General features: G+C 38.4%; 1 protein-coding gene across 4 annotated transcripts in view; it reads left to right on the forward strand.

Moving 5' to 3' along the window:
- Positions 1-25,832, forward strand: part of TPK1 (thiamin pyrophosphokinase 1) — a 304,414-nt gene that overhangs the window by 192,492 nt on the left and 86,090 nt on the right. For 3 of the 4 annotated variants that reach the window (XM_005486976.4, XM_005486975.4, XM_074541253.1), the window contains one exon: positions 5,833-5,979. The exons of the other annotated variant lie outside the window; for it this stretch is intronic. In XM_005486976.4, coding sequence (XP_005487033.1) covers positions 5,833-5,979 — 147 coding nt within the window. The remainder of the gene's footprint in view (positions 1-5,832; positions 5,980-25,832) is intronic. 4 annotated transcript variants of the gene reach the window in all.

Consider the following 25,832-nt stretch of genomic DNA (forward strand, 5'->3'; position numbering starts at 1 on the left):
ATTTTATAATTTTTCAGAAGACAAGCGATTGATAGTCCTGGAATCCTTGTTCATTCACAAAATAAATGTGTCTGGATCAAAACCAGCACACATTTTCCTCCAAAGCATCAGTAAACAGATTGCTTGAAGAGGTGTAGTGCTTTTACCTACTCAGCACAGCATGATAACAGTCAGGAGTACAGACAAACCCTTCACCAGAAAATCTTAGGCAATAAGGAATTCCACTGACCCTGGTCACACACAGAAAGAATTGTGGAGCTTTGCTCCAGTTGACCAGCAGTAGCAGAGCAGGAGTTGTTGGTGTCCTCTCCCTACCTCAGGCACAGTGAGCATTGTTTGACCAAGGTCAGACACAAATATTCAGCATGAAAGCAGGAAGTCAAATTCAGATTGCTTGGAATCCAGCAGTTCACAAGGATTTTGTTGATTAGGTTTCTTTAAGTAATAAAGAATTAAGTCAATGGTTATGAAATTCATGTTCCACAAAACTAATGCTGGCTTATGTTATATACACTCTCAGACATTCCATTTACCTGCAAAAGAGGGCAAAGCCAAAGCTTCATTTTTCTGAAATGAAAGTTATTCAACCAGAGAAGTAAACACAAATCAGTAGTAAAACCAACCTTAAAATGTTTCCAGCAACTCAAGTCTGTTTCTGGATTTTGAGATTATCTTTTTCATTTCCACCTTACCATCATTCATGTTTCTTGCTTTAAGCAGAAAAATGCAATCTGTTTGCATACGTATTGTCATTACCAGAGAGAATTAACCTCTTATTCAGATAAGAAGCATTACCAATAAAGAAAGCACTTGGGTGAAACTGTAAGAAAATGACGATAAAAAGCAAGAAATGCTTTGTGAGGGAGCTGGAACAATATAATATATAGATTAGTGGAGTCTGATGAAGCTGATTAAAGGTTATCATCTCAGGTACACAGACAGGATGGTAGCCTTTGACTGAGAGCTCTTGTTCCCAGGAAGAGTCACATGGCTGAAAATTCTGGCTAAAGTTAAGAGGATTCTACCTGAGCAAAGTTCAGATGCTGCTGTGTGGTTCAGCATCTCATTTCTACAGAAATGAATGTCATACCTTTTATGTAAAACACTGAGCTAGGGAGCCAGTATATTGTCCACTCAAGCGAACAATATCTTGCTGCATATTTAACATTGGATTGTGGGATTTTAGTAGTCCATGAAATTTACATTGCAATTTTGAGGATGAGATAAAAAATTACTTATGTGGCCAGCACTAGAGCTCTGGCACAGGCTATGGCAAATGAGTTAAAATCTTCTCTGGCCCATTTGTTTTCAAGGGAAGTGCTTGGTGTGTTTTTAAGTCTTTGGTACTGAAGCTGATGCAAGGACCAGAAAATAACTTAAACCACATCTTGAGCTCACAAATTGCCTTATGAAGAAGAAAATGCTTTTCTTGTAAACTGCCCAAAATTGATGAAGTGACAAACCAATAAAGCAATAATAAATGCAACATTCACACTACTACTTAATTGTTTGGTTTTCAACACAAGATACTTATATATATGTATATAAATATTTTTCAGCATATAACAAACTTCCAACATGCTATGCATGTTACTACAATAATTTTGTTGTCTGTGTCATATTCCTTTAAAAATTAAATTAAAGGAATCACATCATGAGTTCTAGAAAATTAAGAAAGGCTGTGGAGATGAAAGGATTTCAGCGAAGTGAGGAGGTGCTAAAAACCCACTATGTTCCAATCAGATATCTAACCTGAAATTGGCATACTAATATCTTGGATATTAACAATGGGTGGTCTCCATGATCTCAGAGCAGGGGGAGGTTTAGTCATGACTCCAGAACTTTTACAAGGTCTTTATTACTCTCGCCTTCTTTTTTTCCTTTAGGGGAGATCTTTGCAGTTCATTCAGTGCCGCTGGTTGTTGTTAGTAAATTTGTCTCCTTTAATCTGCCCACCTCACTGAGACTTAGGCATTTTTGTTTGCAAGTTGTCAGGCTAAAAGTGAACTCGTGGAGAAGAAAGTCCTTTGAGTTGTCTGTCCGCTCCCTGGGGAGAGGATTTCTTATCAGAGATAATAAGCATGGTTTTGAAAAAAAAGTGTGCATCATTTACTTTCAGTTTGAGCGTTGGACTTCACTCTTACAAGTCATGATGATGATGACATTGCAAAGCTGGGTATTGCTCTCTTTTCACCCACTCCAGGCAATTCCCAGCTTCCTGTGTCCTTAAATGTATGTTCCTTGGTCATAAAGTGAAAATCTTCTTTGTATTTAGCCCATTTATACTAGAAAGAGGAGTGTCAGCTGGGGTAGCTTTCACAGTGTCTAATTTAGCAAGCCTGCAAAGAGTTTACAGCAGGTTGTCCATTTCAGTAGTCTCTGTGAGAGTGGAAGCAGGAACCTGAGCAACTTCATTCTGATGTGGTGAGAGCCTCAGCTCCCTTTGGTTACTGCACCCTCTAAATTACAGTTTGCAGGAGAACAAAAAGATACGTCCCTGAATTGCTAGCATAAAGTTTTACTCTCTGCTTTCCTTCTCCTTTTAACTGCCCTGCTCTTTGATAGTGACTTCTAAAGCTTTCTCAAGACATACTAACATATGGGTGTATCTTTTAAAGATGACTGGATCCTACCCTTAGATCTTCAACTATTTGTAAGTTAAAGCTTGATACCCTTTAAAGATACTGTGCATTTAATTCAGATTATAGATAGCCCAAGAGAATGTACCTGCAATCATATAAGCTGTTCTCTGTAGTTATTTATGATTTTATGTCCTTTTTTTTAAGGAAATGAATGACACAGTGTGAAAACAAAATGTGTAAGGGGACTGGTGATGGGACATTTAAGTGAATCATGGACATTTCAATTGAAGCACAGAATGTTAGTCAAATGTTGCCTGCTGGGCTCATTAGCAGTAACAGGATTAATTCTGTGGCTTGTGGTATGCAGGAAATCATAGTGCAAAAACAAATGGCCTTTCTTCTCTGCAGTTTGGGAATATCTAAATGTACCAATCCTTGGTTCTTCACTTTGTCTTAGGTTGTAGAATGACACAGAGTTGTGTACATGCTTTCATGGCGCATCCATTTTCTTAAATTCTTGGCAGAGTGACAAGAGCAGTGATTGCAGGGAAGGAAGTGATTGTTTAGTTAGTTTTTTATTTTTGTTGTGTTTTTTAGGTTGTTTTTCTTTTTTTAACAGAGGTGATAGCTTTAGAGTGAAAAGGCTCTTGAGGTTTTGACTGCACTTATCCTTTTTGTGGTTTTTTTTCAATAAACAAAGTGTGAATGCCTAGACCTTCGAATAAAAGCTCTAAAAGTCCTGCGATGTCTGGATTCCTGTCACTTCTGCCAAGATTATGCAGTGAAAGGTGGTACTGTAAACTGTCATAGAAGTGCAGAATTTTAGCTTTTGTCTCTGTCTGTTCCTCTCATACTCATCCCGGGTTTGTTTGGATACCTGCCACATGCTTGTTTTTCATTTTCACAATCCATGAAAACCCTAAATAATAGATTCATTCCTTTTTCAGATATCTTTATTATCCTTCTCCCAACACAACTCAACCCTATACCTCTGATTTATGAATGCCTTTTCAACATGCCTCCACTCCATGCTATATAGGTTTTATTTTCTTCCTTTTTGATAACCAATCCACAAGACTGCACTGTTCCAACTGAATAAGGAATAGGACTTTGAGCAGGATTCTGTATTACTTGAAAATATAAGAAGTGGGTTCTTTTGCCACATTTTTCTTCAACTTGCAGCTCTCTGGCAGTCTCTGCTGCAGAACTCTGAGGTTCTGTGAACTTCATAACTTGATCTGGGTACTGTACTTCATGGGAAGCACATGTGTGGTAATAACAAAGAAGGGTTTACAAAGGAAAGTAGACACCTCTAGAATGTTATTGCATCATTTCAATTCCAAGCCAAAAGAGCTCTGTATTTCCTTTATTCCTACCTTTTCTATTGGTACCAATCATTGAAGCCAAACAAAACTTGTTCATGTATGATGAGGCATATATGCACCAAGAAACTATTACAGTATTTGCTTGGTTTCTTGAAGACCAATCTAGGCTAATATTTGGGTTCCAGTTGTATTGCTTAGTAGAAAAACAACATACATGTGGATGCTGATCCTTTGTCAAGCCACCTTAAGTTCACTGTGGTTCCAGGTTACTAAATCTGATTTTCTCCATGGCCTCTCTTGGGGAAGGAGAGGAGCATTTTACTGCTGGCTGTCGGGTAGGGAGCTGATGGGTGTTGGTGGGTCATATTAGTAGTATTATTTTCAGAGAATCAATCCACCCTTTTAACTCACAGTCATCACCAGCTGAACAAAAGCAGTTTGTTTCTAAAGTGGAATCAATAAAAGGGAAAATATATTATGGTATTATGGCTTAGATGGAAACACATGCTTTTTACGTTTTGCTATTTTGTCTTCTGTTTAAGAGTAGGTTTTCTTACCATCCCTATTCTCTTGGGTGCACATTTGGTCTGTGTGATCCATAATCTGCACAGAAAATACATGCTGTCAGCAGTACAAGGATAGGGGTTTTTTTGTTTCAGGGTTTGCTGCTAGTGTAATGTGTTATATTGATCCACTATAGCCTCTGAAGAATTTTCCAGGTGGTGATGAGAAAGATGGTATAAAAGATGGTATATCTCTTCAAGACTTTAATTTTCATGCAAAACAATATTCAACAGAATCATAAAGCCCTAGACCTGGTAATAAAAATAGAAGCTGATGCTATTAATACATCATTCCAGATACACAGAACACCATTATGTGGCTCTTGGGTTGAGTAAAATTTCATTTAATCATGGAAACCATAGACTTAAGCTCTGTAAAGTTGAAAACTTAACCAGATGGCTATTGTCAAAGCAGCTTCTAAAGACTCCACAGCTGCAATGTCTCAGGGCCCTAGATATGACTTAGCATTAGCTTTTTAAAATACAATTACTGAGCATAACTGATCTACATTATGAAAGTGATAATAATAATACTTTGCACTCAGTGACCTTTTATTTAAGCACCTAAAAACTCTTAACCAAGCCTTTTGAGTACTACTTTTCTGCTTATAGGAAATGAAGTGTTCAGAGTCTGGAACACCTGTGTGAGAGAATTGAGCAGGAGCAGTCCAACTCCATGGCATATTGCAAGCAGTCAGAGGTGTTTTCTGTGTGACTGGGACTGGAGAGTGCTCCTGAGGCTGTCTGTCCCTGACAGCTGGGAGGTGATGTCCTAGTCACTTGGGACACAACTTTCTATACGGTGCTACTTTTCATCTTGAGCAGGGCCAGCCTTTGAGTGGTACTGCTTGTGCATTGAAATGCTGTATGGCAGGAATGAGAATGGCACATAATGGCCTAACCTGATGTTTCTTTTATTTGCTCTGTGAACTGTGAGTATAATAATGGAATTATGCAAAGAACTGGGGATTCTGTGGCTCAGATATGCCCCAGTTACCCAAGGAGCTTCTTTGTGGAATGATATATCCTAGATTCAATATATTCTTGACAGGCAGGTTAGTACCTTCAAAGACTGGCTTGTTTTTTAGGGAGAATGGTTATATCCTTTTTAAAAGTGCCACATGTTGGCCATGGATTTATGATGCTTTAATACTCAGCTTAAAAATCACGTAATGGTGTTTATCAGTAATGGGAGTAAATAATTGTATTTGGCATTTGCTTTTCTATAGTCAATAGTTTAGGGGTTTTTTGTTGGTTTTTTTGGGGTTTTTTTTCCCTCAGACTGATTTTATTGTGGATTTTCAGCATCCAAAGACCATTCCTGAGACTTTTCTTGGTGAGTCTTTTTGTTCTGTCTTTTAGATCGATGTGATTGTGGCTCTGGGTGGACTTGGAGGGCGCTTTGACCAAACAATGGCATCAGTGGAAACGCTTTTTCATGCAACAAATATCACTCCTTCTCCAGTGATAGTTATCCAGGAGTGCTCGCTGATTTACCTGCTTCAACCTGTAAGTGTTGTGAAAAGTTACTTTGTAATAAAACTGACCTTCCACCCACACTGACACCATAGGTCTTCTATGTTAAATGCTCGCTTTATCAGCTGTGTTCTGCAGGGTCAGAGCTGAAATATAAAATACATTGCAGGCAAGTGGACAGCAAATGATGGGCTCTGAATTCCTCCTTTGGAAAGATTATGTTTTATTTGTTCATGATAAACTTGCTTAAAAGGGGAGAAACAAGAAAACCGGAAAGTATGAAAACATAATTGGATAAATATAGAATATTGATTATAAATGGGGATAAAAATTAATCTTTTAAATTAGATTCTGGTAAGTCTAAATTTAGCACACACCCCTTTTGCATGTTGAGTAGCAATACAGATGTCTTCAAAAAGAGGAGCAAAGAAAAGATGTGAGAGGATTTGTGAGGGAGTTCCTGCCATGCACGTCAGGCAGAGCTCCCATGCAGTCTGAGTGGCACAGTTCATTATGATGGGAATCCATCTAGCATCAACGAGGGAATTTATTTAAGATGTGTTATTTCTGTGGATTTTCAGATCTGTTATTGCATTTATTGATTCATAAAACAACACACACAAAATATCTTGCTGATCTTCTGCTTCTGAGATTTAAATTAAAGGCAAATCTAAACATCAAACACTGTTCTCTAACAGTGATTCATTTATTTTTTTGAAAATATGTGTTCCTCTTGGCAAAGTTTCTAAAAGCTTACCTAACTTTCCCAGTTTGTCTTGGAAAGCTTATTCTGTTAAAATAAATAACATTCATAGGTAAATTTGACACAACCTTGCACCTCGAAGATGTGCTTCAGTGTAATTTGAGAAAAGCATTAATGAAGTTCTATGAGATCATAGATTTAAAGCCACAGGGGCAGGTGCTCTATTAACAGTTTGAAGCACTGTGTCTGCAGGAAATGTAGTAGGCACAGGAGCTCTTTTGCCAGTATGATGAGGAATTACTCTGATCATTAGTTGCACAACTAAATAGATGGAGACAGTAGAGTGAGGGGGAAAGAGAAATAAAGGGTAGCTGTGGTTAAAATCTGAAAGTCAGGAGTAACTTGCTTGTAATTAATCTGTGAGTGCAGTACTTTGCTGGCAACTGTAAATTTCTTTTAGGGTATTTTTAAGAACATGTTGAAGAGCTGAAATAAAATGGACAATTTCCAGTTTAACTTACAAAACTCTTGCTAAGACTGGAAAGATTTATAATTATTTTCATTCATCTTTTCCATAAGCGGCTTTAAAATGCAATGCCTAAGGTTGCTTTCATGAGTCTTCCATGAATAATTAAAGCCTTTACAACTTGAAAAAAAGCAACAAGATCTGTGCATTTAAAATAGAAATGGGAGGTTACTAATTGTTTTGTTTTCTGCAAACTTCTTTGTTCTATTTTTAATAATGCCGTACAAAAAGCTTTTAATATTTTTTTTGTAGATGGGCAAAGTTCCACAGGAAACTTCAGGCTGTTTCTAGCTTACAGAAATAAGGGGCAGGTATAGGGGCAGGCCATTTAAACAATCTTAGTGCTGACTTTGACACAAAATTGCTTTTTCATTGTTGGTTTAAACTTGTCACTGTTGGCATTTTCAGTCAACTGGTGTGGATAATAGAAGATAATAACATTAATCCTGCATAGCTGATAGTTGTTTTTCTTTTAAAAAGTGAGTAGTTTATAAAGTGAGCGAAACAAGGATCCTTAGTTTGGAAGTACTCTTGTTTTTGGTTGATTTGTTTTTGTTTTTTGGGGTTTTTTTTGGGGGGGGGGGTGGGTTTTTTGAGGTTTTTTTAATGGAGTTCAGCTTGATATTTTTCTCTTCCAAACAGCCACAATCATGACATTCTCTCTTTTCCCTCTCTTCACTTTGTAATTTAAAATCAAGGTAGGAGGGAGTTTAACACAGTGGGAGACCCACTGACTGTTCAAAATGCAAGTCTGGAAACTGTGCACTAAATGAAGCAAGGTTTTGAGATTCAAATGCTGATGCAAATTATGAAGTTGAGAGCATGTTGCTTTTTCTATGAATGTAGGGTGGAAACATTTCTATAAATATAGAAGAGAAACTCTCTGTCTTGGGAAGAAGAATCTGATCTTTATTGGATTCTTTGGATAAAATATATGAGCAAAGCATAATTATGGTTTTGTTTGCAAGTAATGTTAGCCTTTGGTTCATTGTAGCAGGAGAGTGGTTCTCTGTCATGTGTACCTAGGCAGAGTCTAAAGTATCTGGATACAGCACACAGACTGGTAATTCCTTAGGAGCCCTAGGAAGGATGGCAAGGGGAGTAACAAGTCAAGCTGCTGAATTTATAGTTACCAGTGCAGAAACTAAGAGGGTGGTGGGACTAGATATCTAAGGCCATCAAAAATCTATTAATTGTTTGAAAGAGAGAGATTTCACATTGTTACAATGTTGGTGTAGAAGGTTATGGTAGAAGAAATACATAAATACTTAACACACTTGTAAAGGGTGCACGGTGTTGCAGGAAATATTATAGGCTTGCTAAAAGTCTTCAGGGTTGGAAGAGGAAGACAGCAAGGACAATGCCTGATTTGGGATCCAGTGCAGACTACCAGGCAAGGTGGACCAGGTAAAAAATGCCTTTTGTCATCAGCCAATAGCATTATCCAAGTGCTGAATCAAAGTGCATTATCCAGGTAATTAGATCTTTGAGTATTGAGGCATTTCTTGGGAAATAGACAGACAGTGCAAGTTTTTGAAACATATAGATTAAAATGTTTTTTCATGGAAAGTGAAGAAAACCACAAGGAAGTAAACTCTCTTATGTTCATTTCTGACTTTAAGGATAAGCTCCTGTAAGGAAAAGAGGAAAAAGATGGGAATAATTACATCCCATAAATACCTGGCTACATGTTCTCTATGGAGAAACTGGGTGGGAGGCTGAAATGTAGATATATAGACTGTAAGCATGTACATTTAGATAAATTAATTCCAATATATGTCAAACCACTAATAAAATATTGAAGAAAAGAAAGCAGGCATGAAATGAGTTGCACCTATGGAAGGGCCCACACAATGAGAACATAGTTTGTAGCTACAGAATTTATAAATTGACAGTGAAAGATTTTCTTTTGTCTGAGTGGGAAAGGAAAACTAATGACAAGCAGCCTAAATGAGCACATTTGCTCAGTCTTCACTAAAGCAAAATATTCCTTTGAGCAGATAACCAATACAGTTAAAATCAGTGCCAAAGTCTGAGGAATTTAAATTGCTTCAGAGAAAAAGCAAATAAAAGATTGAGCTGCCTTTGATTCTGCCAACTCCAAGGGCTGTTATTTTTTGTGTGACATGCAATACTAATTAGAATAAGAGTCAAAAACAGGGAAACTTTGTAAGAATTCTAGGATGTGATGCTTGTTATGAAGCATTTCCTTATCTGATGTTTGGAGTTTGAAAAAAAATAAAAAAGAAAAAAATGTACCTGTGTACTGAATAGATGTCATATTTCATTCTGTAGTGGGGGAGGGAGGAAAGCTTGAATTTTTAATAAGGAGTAATCAGTCTTTATAAGCAGGATATTTTATGCAAGACTTCATACATTTTATGTTAGAAATTTGGTAATATCAATTACCATTAGACTATACCCTGGCTGAAAAGCATAATTCCCTTAGAGTCATGTTTATCATGCTAGCCATGCTCAATATGAATGGCTTAAGGTTTCACATACATACTTTCTCATTTTCTGGTTGTGTGCTTTTCAGGAGTACAGAAACATTAGCTTCTGTACACTGAGCATAAATTATCTTTTATCTGTGAGTTTTATGGCAGTTTGTAATACAAGGTAATAGGATTTATGACCAAGAAATGAGAAGATGTCCAAGAGTTAATGAGGCCTGTCTTTTACATATACTGAGCAGTTCAGTTTTCCCCACACAGGATTCCAGCCCTAGGATGTAGAGGAGAATTGCTGCCTACACCTGAAAATGCATTACAGCAGCATATTTTTGTCAGTTAACTAACTCTTTGGAAAGAGTGTGTGAATACTTTGATAACCCTTTTTCTTGCACCCGGCTTCTCTTTTGAGTGTGTGCCTGCCTTCCCTGTGAGAAATGATGAATAATTTAACATCATAGGCAGTGGCCCAGCAGCTAAATGTGAGCAATAAGAATCAGGAATTCCATCCCTTATTCTTGGCTCCTTACTATCATTTCCTTGAAGAGAAGTATATTGGGTAGTTTTTTGATCCCAGACTGTAAATTGGATAAAAACCATGTCCTTCTCTGAATGGGTACTGTGAGAGTCCTTTGGTTATTTACAAAATGCCATTAGCACCCTCTGCCCTGTACTGGGTGGAACACAGTATCATGGTAAGAGTAACAACAGTATTAGCAAGGCCCTTAATTAACATGAATATTGCCACAGAGGAGGCAGTGCAGATAATTAGTGAGCCTGGTCTCGAGCACAGTTTCAGTGGGAGCCAGCCATCCTTCTTACAGATGGCATCTGGGCATGGCTCAGGTTTAGCACAGGCCAGGAGCTGCTTCCCAAACATTTGGAAGGGATTGGAAGGGACCACCTTGTCATGGGGCCAAGAGAGAGCAGCCACATGCCCGTGAGCACTGCTGTGCTCGTTGGCTTGAGTTCCAGAGCTGATACCTGAAGTGATGTGCAGGTGCAGACAGAGTGGCTTGGCATGAAGATGTGCTCCTAGATGGAGACGCTGCAGCAGATGTGACAGAAGGTACAAAGACCAGAAGCTTTGCTGGGGTTTGTTGCTGCAATTCTCTGTGCCAATGTGATTTGATTTGGTTTGTGTCCATGCTTGTAAAGTTTAATGGGAAGTTCAGGGTATATACCTTCAGCTTGTGAGTTTTCTCTGGCAGCCAGTACTTGAAATTTGCAGGAACCTCAAGAATGAGTTATCCAATCAGTTCAGTAGTGCCTCATGTGTGTAAGAAGCAGATCTGGCTTGCACTCAGTGGAGAAAATCCCTGATGAATGTGTCTCCTATGGGGGATAATTTTGGGATCTAGAAATTTAATGTCTCCTTTTCCTAGACATGTATTTTTGATGGGTAAATTCAGTTTCAAAAAGATTGTGGTTGTAAAGGAGGGCATTTAAGCATATATCTAATATTTAAACATGCATTTAGTACTTACAGTGTTTATTGTCCTGAAAGGCTCTCTCCCCTGTTTGATATCTTCTCTCAAAGAACACTATTGGAACTCAATCTACTTGACAAAGCAGTCAGTCTCTGTGCCTCAAGCTCCTTGTGAAATTCACAAATACACAACTCATTGTTCTTTGATAAATACCTCTTTTTGTGACTTTTTCTATGAGAAAGCCAGCCATTCAGCTGGACAGAGACTCTGCAATGTCAAAAATATTAGCTGAGGAAAAGTTGTAATCCAGCCTTTCTTTGGGAGCATGAGTGCCTGAGTCCTTCACAGAAAACCTTGCAGAAATGGGTTTTTGCTTCCAGAGGTTTAGTATTACATTGAAGCGGCTTCTTCTCAGGGAAAAAAAAAAGAATCTATGTTGGTAGTTTGGCTGCCTTAGTTTCCTTCTTTGGTAAGAAACTTTGAGGACTTGGTTATTGCTCAGCTTCTGATCTTAAAATAAGACTTAAATTAGCCTGGTTTTTTATTCTTTCCTGGGAAAATCCAGCTGGACCAATTAATTCTTTTCCTCTGGAAATGTAGTGGGCCTATGTAAATGTGATCTAAAAAAGGCCACAGGTCTGAAGGACTTAGGTTTATTTCATGGTAATTCATGGTTTGAAGTGGTGTTGCTTCATGAGTTTGCACAAGATTTCTCTGTTTATTTCACTGAATATCAGTGATCCAAAATTAATTCCTATTTGTCAATAACATTCTGACCTGGAAAATATTGACTTGCTATCTTTCTTCTCACTGCTACAAAAGGAAACTCCTAGGCAAATTTTCTTTTAACAGCTACATTCTTTGTAACTTTGTTCTATTCCAACATCAGCAGATGTGTAGTATGAAGTATACCAAGATTATATAGAACCTTAGACATAATAATTAGCTTTTGAAATAATCAAATCCTTTTAAACAGTTTATTTAACATCAGTTTAAAGTGCAACCTGCATCAACTTTATGGATGACATCTAATAGTTATCCATTTCTTCTTTATAAGGAAGACAAACTGAAAACAAAAAAATCATAAGTCAATTTGTTAGCTTGCAGGTAATCAGTTTAATAAAGTACCTATCATTCAGAGAGGAAAGGAAAGTACCAAAACATCATTACTAAGTGAAAAAAATAGTATTTATTAAATGAAATGTTCATCTGTTCATAATTGTTAAGAAACAAGTCATATTCTGTAGCAGGATATGACAATCACACAGCTGGTTTTGAATCCACATCTTAATGGTGTGTGCAAGAGGAGATGATGTAAGGAGGTAAGGAGTGTAATTGGATTACTTAGGTGTTTCTAAATTCTGAGGTCATCCAGTGTGGTTCTCAATCAATAGTTTGCACTTGGTAAGTGTCAACAGTTCTGCTTGCAACTTTTTTCAATATTTGCCCAGATTTTTAATTAGTTACTGCAGCTGCTGATGGATGATCATCGAGGAGAACCTTGGCCCTAAATAAAACTCTTCCAATGAGATTCCTGCTCTCTGTTGTTGCCCCTAGCTGCTGTGATATGATCTTGTCAATATGATAATACCTGTTTTGTTGGTTTATGGAAACCACAAGAAGTTTTTGCTACAAAGCTGATTATCTTAGAGCTGTTTTGCTGGAGTTTTTTCCCCCAAAATTGTCAATTACTTTTCTTTCCTTCAAAATCTTAATCCTTCTTTTCATCCTGTCCTTTAACAACTTCTTTTTGCAGTGGCCTGATACTTTGGGCTTTTGTGTGCAATGTGGTATTAATAATTTTGTGTACTACAAAGCAATTCTTCTGCTTTCCATTAAATGGTCAGCAGTAAAATACAAAATGTTTATCTTTGCCATTTGCTTATGGATAGGAGCTGATATATAAGCTGAGATCAGTAGGAAGCTGGTAAAACTTCATCCTGTTGTGACAATATTGATAAGCTGAGAAAGACCACAGCAGTATTTTCACTTATCTTTATTCTGTACCTGAATGGAACAAAGCTGGAGAATGTGTGTGTGTTTGTGTGTGTGTGTTTTTTTTCCAGTTTTGTTTGGGTTTTTTCCCAGGTAGGACTTTACTCCTATTTGGGGATTTTTTTCAGCAAGCTACAGAATTTCTAAGCTTTTTCTGAATAGATTTTTTTGGCCCAAAAAGAAAAGAGAAAAAAAGGCAAAAGCACTTCAAAAGACTGTTAATATGGATTCCAAATTTGACCAAAAGATTTAAATATTTTGTACATAATTCAATAAGCTTTCTATTTCTACAAGGTACCATAATTTTATACTTTGAAAAAGGAACATTATGCAAATGCTTGTCTGTATGAAGGTGTCATAAACTGGTACTTTGCAGATCAATTTTGTAGTATTTTTATGATTATGATTTAAATTATTTGTCTATCATCTAACACCTGGGAGGAGTAACGCAATATTTTGAATTTCAAGGTCAACCATTAAACATGAAGAAGTAAGAGAACTCAGAGGAATAATTATTAACACTTTCTGTGCCTTGCCTTATCAGATGCCATCCTCCTTACTAAGTAGTCATCATACTGCAAGATCTTACTTTCTTTATCTAATCTTGTTTCTTCCACGTTCCCTTTCTTCTCCCTCTGGATTTTCCTTGAATCCTATCAGCTGTCTTTTCTCAGCACATCATCTTATCTTAATTTTTTAGTTCAGTTTTGTCTAAACTGTTCTATCTTTAACTTAAGCAGCCACTGCTACCCTGAAGATTTTTCCCAGGATTTATCTCCTCTCAGCAGTCATAATTGTGTGCTATGAAGCATTAATTCATCAATGCCCAGTCACTCTGGCTTCATATATTATTAGAATCATAGAATCATATTCCTCTTGAGTCTCACAATGTTTCATCTTTTTTTTCATTGTTCCAATGACCAAAGCAGCCCCATCTTTAGTACCGGAATCTGCTGGGGTGATACCTGCTGCAGTGTGCCTTTGCATCACTCTGAAATCACTGCTTAACTCTTTGTTCAGCTTTACTGTGCTGGCACAAATTTGTCAAGTCCTGGGATTCTGTTCTACCCACTAAGTGACAGAGTCTTTCTGAAGGCACCTTACTTGTTGTGAATGTCACTTGTAGTGAATTTGCTTGTAGTGAATTTCACCAGAGTGTTGCAGTAGCAACTTTCCTCTGAGTATTAAGTGCATTTAGGTGATAGTTTAGGGACATGCATTTTTTTTCACTTCCTGCCTGAGTTATAGAAAGTTCTGTAGGGAAACTAACAAGTATCAGAAGACTAATCTGTGACAGAACCTTATCTGGAAAGAAAATTAATGGAAATTTTTTTATTTCATACAATCAAAAATATAACAGGGAAAATCAATATTATTGTTCCTATCCTGAATGTGAATAACAGTCAAAATTGAAGTGATAGTAAGTGATAAATTATTTTCTACTACAAAATCAAAAAAATTTAAATGCTGAACACTTAATTGTTGACCTGAAGGGCTTATAGAATCCTTTAGAGGTAAATTTAATAATGGTCTTTTCTGTTCACATCTGAGTGCTGGTAGTAGTTAAAGTTGTAGAATGTGACCATCTGTATTCTGGCCTCAGTTATATTTGAAAATGTGTTATCTCTTCAATTCAATCCCTTTGTGAAATGGCTTAGGTTTATGCAATCCCTTACAGTATCACTGTTAATTCTGCATCTGCCAGGGCAGTGGTGTCAACAGTATGGATTTTCAACATTTACTCTTAATATTAAAAAAGGGTTAGGGCAGAAGAATGATAATGTTTGGTAATATCAGAGGTTCTAGGGAAAACGCTGTACTACACTGATAAACAAGATTTAGGTAGAACTATTCAGCTTTGCCATGGGAAGTGATTGACTTGGCAATCCGAATTTTCTTCATGTTGATAACAACTGATTACATTACTTCAGGACTCTCTCTGCTCTAACAGAACATGCCAAGAGCAGATGGGGATCAGGGATTGAATTCCTCATTGTCTTTTAAGGCTGTAATGTGTCTGTCAGTCTCATGACAACTCCAGTCAAAAATACTTGTAAGCACTGCAGCTGGGCCAATGACCTTCAGGGCACTGCACAGGCTTCCTACTCTTAATCCTAAAATTAAGGGATTTGGAGTGAATATGTTTCTGTTAAAAGGAAGAAAAGGAGTCTGGAAGCAATCTTCCAGGAACTGTGAAAGAGGTTTCAAGAAAATGAATGAAGCTAGGTTTATTCCTGAGAAGCACAGCCGAAGAATGACAGACAGTGGCCCTAAACTGAGATTCAGGGTAACTATAAGGAAAAGTTTCTACTCTGAAGATAATTACAAATTGCACACAGGACTAGGTTACCCAGAGAATCTCTGTCCCTGACAGTGTTCAAAACCCGATGGGAAGCCTGCACCCCCAAGTGATTCTGGGACACTTGCAGAGACACAAGTAGACTGAGCAGTGTGTTGGAACCATTGTACAAGTATCTGTTGAGAAGAATTTGGAATCTCCTGATACAGAAGGAGGCTGTGGCCACATCAAGAAACAGTGGCTCTGTCCACTCTGATCTCTTTTTATGTTTTTGTTACCTTACAAAGGGAAGTGTTGTAGTTTCTCATGTAACCTCACAGAAGAAAATGCTGAAAGGAGAAATGGTTGCTGTCTCTGAATGTACTGAGTAAATGCCAGGGAGATAAACCAGGACTGGTTAAGCTCAAGCCCAAAGTCAGAAAAAGAGTAAATTCCTTTAAACCAGTGATGGATAAATTTCCATCAGAAATTATGTCATTCAGAGGGAGCTGGACAAACTTGAGAAGTGGGCCCCACAGTCTTCCTCATAATGTTTAACAAGTCCAAGTGCACCTGTCCCAGTCATAAGTAGAGGCTGGAAGAAGAAATTACTGAGAGCAGCCCTGGGGAGAAGGCCCTGGGGGTGCTGGTGGATGAGAGGCTGGACATGACCCAGCCATGGGCACTCACAGCCCAGAGACACAAACGTGTCCTGGGCTGCCTCCAAAGCAGCGTGGGCAGAGGGGAGAGGGAGGGGATTCTGCCCCTCTGCTCCTGTCTGATGAGAGCCCACCTGCAGGGCTGCATCAGCTCTGGGGTCCCAGCATGGACCTGCTGGAGTGAGTCCAGAGGAGGGCACGAAGATGATCAGAGGGCTGGAACACTTCTTCTGTGAAGACAGGCTGATGGAGTGCAGTCATTCAGCCTGGAGAACAGAAGGTTTCAGAAAAACCTTGGAGCACCCTTCCAGTATTTTACAGGGGATCATAAAAAGGAGCAAGAGGGACTCTTTACATGGGTAGATAATGACAGGACAAGATGCAGTGGTTTTAGGCTGAAAGAGAGGAAAGGAAATTCCTCTCTTTCCTATTAGAAAGAAATTCTTTGTCGCAAGGCTGGTGAGATACTGGAGCAGGTTGCCCAGAGAAGTTATGGATGTCCCTGGAAGTATTCCAGGTCAAGCTGGACAGGGCCCTGGGCAACCTGGTGGAATGAATGGCATCCCTGCCTGTGGGATTCTATGACTCTATGAAATTAGAAGGAAAAGTCCCTAGTCATTCTTTGGGTGAGATTGCACAGCAGGTTTACAAAAGGGAAAACTGTGGAAGAGGGTGGCAGAATCAGAGCTCACTATGCTGATTTTACATCCTCGTCTCTTTTCACACCAAAAGTGAACACAAAACTTTCTAAAGTTGTTAATATGTCGGCATTGTGTTTCCAACTGTCCTTAATTTGATGCTTTTTAAACATGAAGCCTGAAAGTGACATTAATTAAGTGACATTTGAACCTTGAATCACATGAGCCGTACTGGTTCTGTGATCAGCTTTTCAGCAGGGCTGGTTTGCAAACAGTGAGCACGAGTTCCAGCCCCTCCCATGGAGTCTTCTTCATAGATGTAGCTTCCTTTGGCCTTTTATTTACTCTAGCTGGATATACACTGTCTCCCCTACCATCATCACAGGCAATTATAGGAAGTGTGGGATGGATGGATGGATGGATGGATGGATGGATGGATGGATGAAAGGATGGATGGATGAAAGGATGGATGGATGAAAGGATGGATGGACGGATGGACAGTGGGGTGGACCAAGAACTGGTTGAGTCTCAGAGCTCAGAGGGTTGTGGTCAGCTGGAGGCTTGTGGTCAGGAATCTGCTGAGTCCAGTCTTTTTGAACTTGTTTATCAGAGACCTGGATGATGGGATAAAATGTACCCTCAGCAAGTTTGCTCTGGGTGTGAAACTGGGGGCACCTGAAGTCTGGGCTGCCACTCAGTGGGATCCTGCTAGGCTAAAGCGCTGGGTGGAGAAAAAACTAAAAAGGGCAAGTATAGGATGCCAAACCTGGGGAGGAATAAGCCAAGTATCAGCAGAGGTTGGGAGCTGAAATCCTCAAGAGTAGCTCTGCAGAGGAAGGCCTGGGAGTCTTGGTGGTAATAAATTGTGGGTAACAAACTGAGCCAGCAGTGCCCTTGTGGCCAGGAGGGACAAGGGTATCCTGGAGTGCATTGGGAAGAGTGTGGCCAGCAGGTCAAGGCAGGTGATCCTGTCCTGCCCTTTTGCTCAGCCCTGGTGAGGCCACATCTGGAGTGCTGTGTCTGGAGAAGTTGCTACTGAATGTCCAGTGGAGGCCACAAAGATGATCTGGGGTCTGGAGCATCTCTCTTTTGCTGTGAGAGCTGTGCTTGTTTAGAGGAAAGACTGAGAGATGATCTTGTTAGTGCCTATAAATATTTCAAAAGCTGCCAGACTCTTTTCAGTAGTGCCCAGTGACTGGATGAGGAGCAATGGCCATAAACTAAAACACAAGGAATTGCACCTCAACATGAGGAAGAACTCTGCATTGATATTGGCAGAGCACTGTACAGGCTGCTCAGGGAGGTTGTGAAGTCTCCCTCTGTGAAGGCATTCAAAACCCTCCTGGATGCATTCCTGTGTAACCTGCTCTAGGTGACCCTGCCTTTGCAGGAGTATTGGACTAGATGATCCCCAGAGGTCCCTTCCAACCCTAAAAATTCTGAAATCTAGGCATTGCTTTCATGTATGCCATAAGAAATCAGGTATCCAAAGGTGGTTTAGCAGTCAGGGAGAATGCACTACTGTGAAATCGTATACCTTTTGGCTAGTGATGTTACCTGTACAGAATAAATGTAATAAATAAATAAATAAATAAATGTAAATGGCAAAGCAGATGAAGATAATCTAATCTGTGCTTATGCACTTCTTTGAACAGTGGTCTGCAGATGTAAGTATAGTTACCTCATCTGGTATGTAATTCCAAGTTCAGATGTCTCTGCCTTTTCCCATCCACATGACAGCCAGTGGTGCTTCGTGGGGAGTATCAGCATTTCTGTGCCATCAACATCTGTTTCTGAGTGGTTAATTTTCATTAAGAGTTCCCATCCTTTGTTAATTGAATTATGGCCTTCAATTTCAGCAATATGAGGTACCTGAGGGAAATGAAGGAGCTGCACCCAGAGGGGAATCCTTTTATTCTGGTGAGAGAACAAATTATCAGATTGAAGAATAATTATCTTGCAAAGTTCTCTTCTACAAACCGCAGTGTTGGCAATGAAATGTACCCTTATGTTATGAGTCTGAGGTTTTTCTACCTCATCTCTTAAGGGTTTTTAGATGCAAGCATTTAAAAGCTGCATTGCAGTATGGGTATATCTCTCAATAATGGGGGCACACTATTCAGTTCTTTCTCAGATATCACTTTTCTTTTAGGACAGGGAAAAGAGGAAGACTCTCTGGTAAAAAAAAAAAAAAAAAAGAAAAAAAGAAAAGGTGTATTTTTCTTCTTTTGTTAACCATCAGCAGTTTTTCCTCAACTGGAGGACACCCTTCAGAGTGAAGCAAGAGCAGCTGAAGATCTGGAATTAGTCTTCTGTGGCAATGATGCCACAGGCAGACAGTCTCATTAGCTGCAGGCTTAGTGATGTTTTAAGGAAGAGCTGCCTGTTTCCTTTATGTTAGAGGAACCTGGGAACTGAGAATAAAACTGATAAGATATTAACTCTACCCAGGGTATTGACTGAAGCTTTAAGGCAATTAGAGGAACACCAAGAGAAGACCCAGTAGGTCTCTGAGGGGCCAATATGTCTCTACATAAAGTCATAGACCGTCCTGTCCATTCAGGATTTTGTGGGAGTTATTTCCATATGTTGTAGGCGTGTAAGCTACCACATGCAGCTTTAACCCACCCATGCTTAATGCTTCTTGAAATCCTTGAGAAATGTGGAGAGTCTGGTGTATTCCTGTTGAGTGAGATGGGTGGCCAGAGGCAGAACTACTCTTGAGCAGCAGCCTGAGTTGTCATAAAAAAATCCAGCCATTCTGGTGTGCCAGATGACATATGCCACAAAAGAGATGTGCTTCAGAACCTGTGCAGATAAAGGGAGTAGCTCATCATTCCTATTACACATATTTTATCAATTTTCTGTGAGCCTAATGATATAACTGAATTAGTAATGATTGTGTCATTTCTTGGTCTTTCATCTGTCTGATTTCTGGATCTCCTTTCCTGTTCTCAAGCACACAGTGAAATTGCAGATATATCAGGGCAACATCTAATTTCCAGTTTATCAATAGTAATGCTCTTCATGAACATCTCTTGTTTTTAAATTCTCTTTTGTACTTAAACCTAGTTCCAGATTAGTGTACTAAATGCATTCTGTGTCTCCTTAGGGGAAAGGTATTATGAAGCTATTGTTTTAGAAAACAAGTTTTCTAGCAATAGTGTAGGAATTTTTAAGTATTTCTAGTATTAAAGCCCACTAAACTGTCAAACAATCCTCAAAAACTCTTAAGGAGATAAAATACTAAATCTTCTTTTTTATTCTAAATCATCTGAGAAAGTGAAGCAGTTTTAATTATTTACTGCAGTCTAAAGTTAAAAGGCAGAGAAGCTGTGGTGGCCCATCCCTGGAAGTGTCCAAGGCCAGGCTGGATGGAACTTTGAACAGCCTGGTCTAGTGAAAGATGTCCCTGCCCAAGGCACAGCCTGCAGATAATGAAGTGAATGCAATCACTCATTTGTGTAGCCCTTGGAAACCCATGCATGATGACGTTCAAATCTGTCATCTGGAAAGGCAGTAGGAGCTCGTGTTTCTGGAACAGCCTGAGTCAGCCCCTGCAGCTCAGCGGAGCTGACTCCCTGCTGGTGTCTCCCCATGGAAGGCCATGCCTGCCAAATGCCTGCTTCTGGTTGCTCCCATGCAAACTTCACTTTCAGCTGGGGGAGTGAGAACAAGATTGTCTCTCCTTGAAGTTTGGCAGTATTTCTCCATGGAACTCTGGAAATCCAGGGTGATTTTAATACCACTGTATTATAATTGGACTTTTTTTTTTTTTCCTATCTGAGGGATAAAAATCCAATGTTGAGTCAGCAAGAGCTTACCTGAAGATGATTGTTTTGATAACGCCTCCTTTGTAGTAATCTTGGAGAGGGGGAAAATTAAGTAAATCTGATAATCAGCTTAGTATTTAGATGTGCTTGATAGTGGCCTCTATGGTGTTATACTGTACTGAACTGTTATGCCATGATCCTTTCCTTCAGCCTGTATACCTAAAATCAGGTTACTGTGGCTGTGTATTCTCAACATTTTTTATTGTGAAGGGTAACTGATGTACAAAGTCTTTGTTGGAAATAGTTATTTTTAGAAGAATCCATAAGATGACAAATAATAACATGCCTAGCTTTTCATATGGGCTCTGATCTTCTGTTGTTGCTGAATCTTGGACTAGATGTCATGTCACACTCTTTAGCTGCATCTCAGGGTGTATTACTCCTATATTGCAGAGGGGGAGAGAGAGAGACAAAGGCATGAGGAAGGGAAATTATTTGCTCAGGCACTCAGGGAGTCAGTACCATACTGAAAATTGAATCCAGTTTTCCAGGTTTCTATTTCCAGGGACCTGTCAACTGGGACCTATTTCCTTCTTGGTCCTTGTGACTTTATTAAGAATGACCTTTAGAGATGATGGAGATTTCTACTGAAAGTGCTTAATCCTTTCAGAAAAATCAGAGAAGCTCACTTTTCTGATTTAGCATTAGTAAAACTCATCCTAAACTTCCTTAGGAGAAATTGTGAAGAGATGGATTTGTATAAATAATCTCATTTCTTAAGAAGCCTGAAAAAAAACCCCTTATGCTTGAATCTGAAAATGCCATGGCTTAGAGTGGCCAAATATAAATATGCCAATTATAACAGCTGATTATTTCTAATGAACAATTTATCCAGGAAAAGAAGAAACAAAGACTTAGTCAAAGTGTGGCAGACAATTATTATAAATAATAACTTCTACATTTTAACATCTTTCTGCTCCTGTGCATGACCGCTGTGCCATCCAATAAAACATTTCTCATCTCATCAGAATTTTACAAGTTCCAATTGTCATCAGAAAAAGCAGTTCACAGGAGACATCAGAGGATGAATGTTTTTTTCCCCCCTGCCTTTTCTTAATGTGTTAGAGATGTGTAGGTTAGAGATGCAGAAGGGAAAATGACTATAGCTATCACAGTCTTTCATAGGCGAGTGAGCAAAAGAAAATCCTGGGGTATCACATAATAGAGCTTACAGCAAGATTTGTTCTCATTCTCTGAGGTGTCTACAAAATACATATATCATGTCCCAGCACAATGAGCTGTCATGAGCACAGCTTACTCAAGCATAGCAGGAAGTTGTAGCTCTGTTAGTATGTAGCCAGACAATCTTTGGTGGTTGGATGGACAGGCGCATTTTTCTCCTCTCTTATCCAAACTAATCTGTAAATGTAGATGTATAAATCCCTAAGCGAGCAGCTGATTCTTTCATTTCTTGGAAGAGCTGTTGGCCTGTACTTTTAGGGAGGCCAAGTTTCTTGAAATTAGTTTAAAAATACATGGTTGGATGCTTATTCACAACAGTTGTGTAGAACTATCATACATTTCTTTATCTTTCTTTTTCCTGAAATTAGGGCACTTCAAAAATTATGTGTCAAATAAAGCATTGAATTATAGCATTCAGCACAGGGAAGCAATGGAATACACTATGAGAAAATCAGAATAATGCCTGTCCTTCTATAGGGAGAAGGCAGAGGAGGTTTTTAAGTTTTTGGTTAGGTCGTCTAAGCCAAGTTAGGCAACAACTTTGCAAATGGAGCAAAAACATTTGTACATAATATGCTGCAGGAGTGAAATTGGTGAAAAGATGCAAAAAGAAGAGAGGCAATGCAGATCTTGCAAATTATATATGGACTGAAGAGTGCTATGGACTTTAGACAGCCTGTAAAAGGAGAGCCTGAAATTAATTACTTGAAGAACTAACAGAGTAAAGATATGGTGATTATTTACTGGGATAAAAATATGAAACATTTGTTTTCCTATTGTATCATTTAGGGAAAATTTCTAGAGATGCTCATAAGCATCCTCTGGATGCATGGTAGATTGAAAAGAAGATTGAAATGGTCTCTAAGTTCATAGAAAGTATCTGTTGGAAGTCTACACACATGCACTCACTCACTCTGCTTGTTGGATTGACTGCTTCCCCAGGCAGAATTTATTCATGTCAGGGACAACATTTTTCTCTGTTTGGTTTACTTGAGACAAAGGGGATGATTCTTTGAGATTCGCTGCTTTGGGTTTTGGTAGTGATTTTATGTTAAAGCAGTGCAAATATTCACAAGTACACTACTCTAGAACCCAGGCACTATGACAAGTACAGGGTGGTGTGGCAGGTGGGGAGACAGCCACAAAAAGATTGGAAAGGAGTTGGAAAGCAGAGGGACATACACTGGAAGGATGAGCATTTTTCTTACCTGAGTTCTGTTTCTGCATCACAAAGCAATGAGTTTCCCAAATCAGCTATAAACAAACTCTTCCATTTCTAAGGGCAGAGAAGGTCATGAAGGCATGCCAGTCTTTTCAAAATGGGCTATAATTGGTACTAGCTAGAGCCTTAATATTCATTACCTGTAACTGAGGAGCAAATGATAAGTGTGATTTCTTTTCTTCATCCTAAGAAATATTCCAAGGAAATAAACAGAATTGCTTCCAGTGTGTTCCTTGCAATTGAATTGCCCTGGTCATAAGTGAGTGTTCAAGAAATGCAGAGTAAAAGGCAGAGCTTCTCAGGAGTAATTTTGTATCTGAGGAACTGATGTGATTTCTGTGACTAATCATCACATAAACATGATATATCATGTAATACATAATGAGGAGAGTTTGGTTTAAAGATTGTAGGTCTGTGTGTGTTTGATTATAAATATATCACAGTTACATGTGTTTTCCCCTTCCAAAACTCCTGACCTTTTTTTCTGCTGCGTAGGTGGGCTCCTATGTACCTGGAGAAAATGGCATAGTTCTAAAAATTGAAAGCTATCTAATAAAGAACATTTAGCCTAGTTTCATTATAGACCCATAATATGTTGCCAAAAATGGAACATTATTTTTGAATGGGGTATTATTAATCATAGTGTTATAACTGTTATGCTTCCAGGATGGATGGATGAATGGATGTATGGGTGGACAGTATATTATTATAAGTCATTTGGGGATAATGTGTCTAAATGTGCCATTTATTGTTATAGGAGAGAAAAAGCAGTATATTGATATTTATTGGAAAGTATTTGAAAGCTACTCTGAATTGATTGATGTTTAAAAAAATGTATTTCCATTTTAAGATATTAAGACAGATTAGGTAAAAACTGAGTAAGTGTTTTAAAATCTAGCTTTCATCTTGATGGAAATGCAAAGATGAGTCTGTTCTTGTAATCTTGTAAAATAACAGAAATAAAACACTCTCAGAGTCTTCTACAAATATCTGTGGTTTTTAAGAGAAAAAAGAAATATAAAATTGGCTTTAGAACAGAAATATTCCCAAAGACATATATCCTAGAAATATATGTGCAGCTTCAGAATTATGTACTCTGCCTGTTACTTCATTAGAATTTTTAGAAGATTTAGTTATTCCATGTTTGACACTCTTTGGATCTAAGGCATTGCTCAGACTAACAGACATGTTTTATGCATCAGCAGGGAAATGCATGTGTTTATGAGAAAGCTAATTGGAAAGTGGAAGGAGAGTATTTAGCACTCTCTGAACTTTGGTGCCCACACAGATGAGAAATCTTACACTTCTCTAAAACTCTTGTGTAATTGTACTGCCCACAATAATGAAGCTCTTTGCAGGGGGACAAGACCTCATTTTCAGGAGTTAATTTTTCAAAAGGCTGCCTGAACCCTTTATCAAACATTGAATTATCAAACATTGTTCCTGACCCCTCAACTGATTGAACTTACTATCATAGCAATGCTAGAAATAAGCATCTGCATTTCTGTATGTGTGAGCACTGAATGGTGAAAATGAGATTACTGCAGTTGTTGAGAAAGGCTGAGGAGGAATTTTGATTCCTTATTTCTCTCCTGATTTATATTTATGATGGGTGGGAAATGTGGGTGTGTTTGTGTACACAAGTAATAAAACCATATAGACTTTTATAATAAAGCATTGAGTTTAAGAGCATTGATGAGTTCATCAGCAGATAACCAGCCACATTTTGAGCTGGTACAGGCAGAACATATTCTGGTAGAAAAACATTCTCTTATGCAGCAAACACACACTGTATATGTCATGCGTTTTTATTATTGCTTCCATATTCATTAAAGTTTAAGGCCTTAAATGACTTGTCAAAATGTTATGTGCCAAGCTGAAAAACATTGCCTTGATGTGCTGTAGCATATCAATTCTTATTGGCACTTCTAGTGCTCTCAGTAGATGAGAAAAATCCCTACATTTTTAAAGTCACTTGCGTATTTGACTCCAATGTGCTTCATTCTTGATATATTTTTCCAAATTTCATACTTTTTGTATGTAGCTCTCATCTAAAATGTGATGGAGTTTCCTTGCATATATATATGGTCCTGGTTAGGGAAGGTCAAGTTAGATCTGAGCTTTCTCCAAGTTCCAGGGAGGTCAGATTAGAGGCTTAGTCCAAGACCATCCCTACAGTTTCTTTTATTTATGAGTAAGAGGGATTTGTGTAGGCTGAAGTCTTAGCATGGTTTGAGTCATGTGTTTGACTCTACAGACAAATAGAAAAATATGCTTAGAATAAAGAGCATAGTGGGAAAAAACAAAGAAAAAGAAATTAAGGGAAAAAAAGAGAGGATAAAGGCGTGGGAACAGTATTCCCTGTGTGCTTGTGCATAGACTATATGCCCTGTAGGATTTGCCAGCAGTGCATAGGAATGCTTTATAAATATGCTATATTGAAAGTACCTGCTTCTAGCAAATCAACTTTGATTGTGGCATTTTCTTAATTTTTAAAGAATATAAAGAAGCTCTTAAAGGAATTTTGATAGGATTGAGTCTGGGATAGAAATGAATGGGGAAAATGTTTTGCAGGCAGGCTAGTGTATCATACCTTTATGTAAATAGCCTGTATGTATAACATTACAGTACAAAAATTCTGTTTGATTCTAAAGATCACTGTTATAGCTTTCTACAGATAATTGTATTGGACAAAATAGGAAACCAGTGTTTTAGACAGTTGGTCAATACATCTGAAATAAGAAAGAAAAATACATGGAGGACAGACAGTGATGTGGCATTAGAAAGATGAACACTCCTAGTTTTAAACAATATTCTAAAGTCATTATTAAAACATTTTCAGAAAATGTTCAGTGAGATTCACCTGAGCTCCCACTGGACTCAAGGGAATGTTAGTGTTGGTGATATTGATGCCTTCTGAAAGCTGACCAAGAACAGAGACTAGATGGAGCTAAAGAATAAAGTAGGTAT

Source organism: Zonotrichia albicollis, chromosome 1, assembly GCF_047830755.1.
Source record: "Zonotrichia albicollis isolate bZonAlb1 chromosome 1, bZonAlb1.hap1, whole genome shotgun sequence".
NCBI classification, from domain to species: domain Eukaryota; kingdom Metazoa; phylum Chordata; class Aves; order Passeriformes; family Passerellidae; genus Zonotrichia; species Zonotrichia albicollis.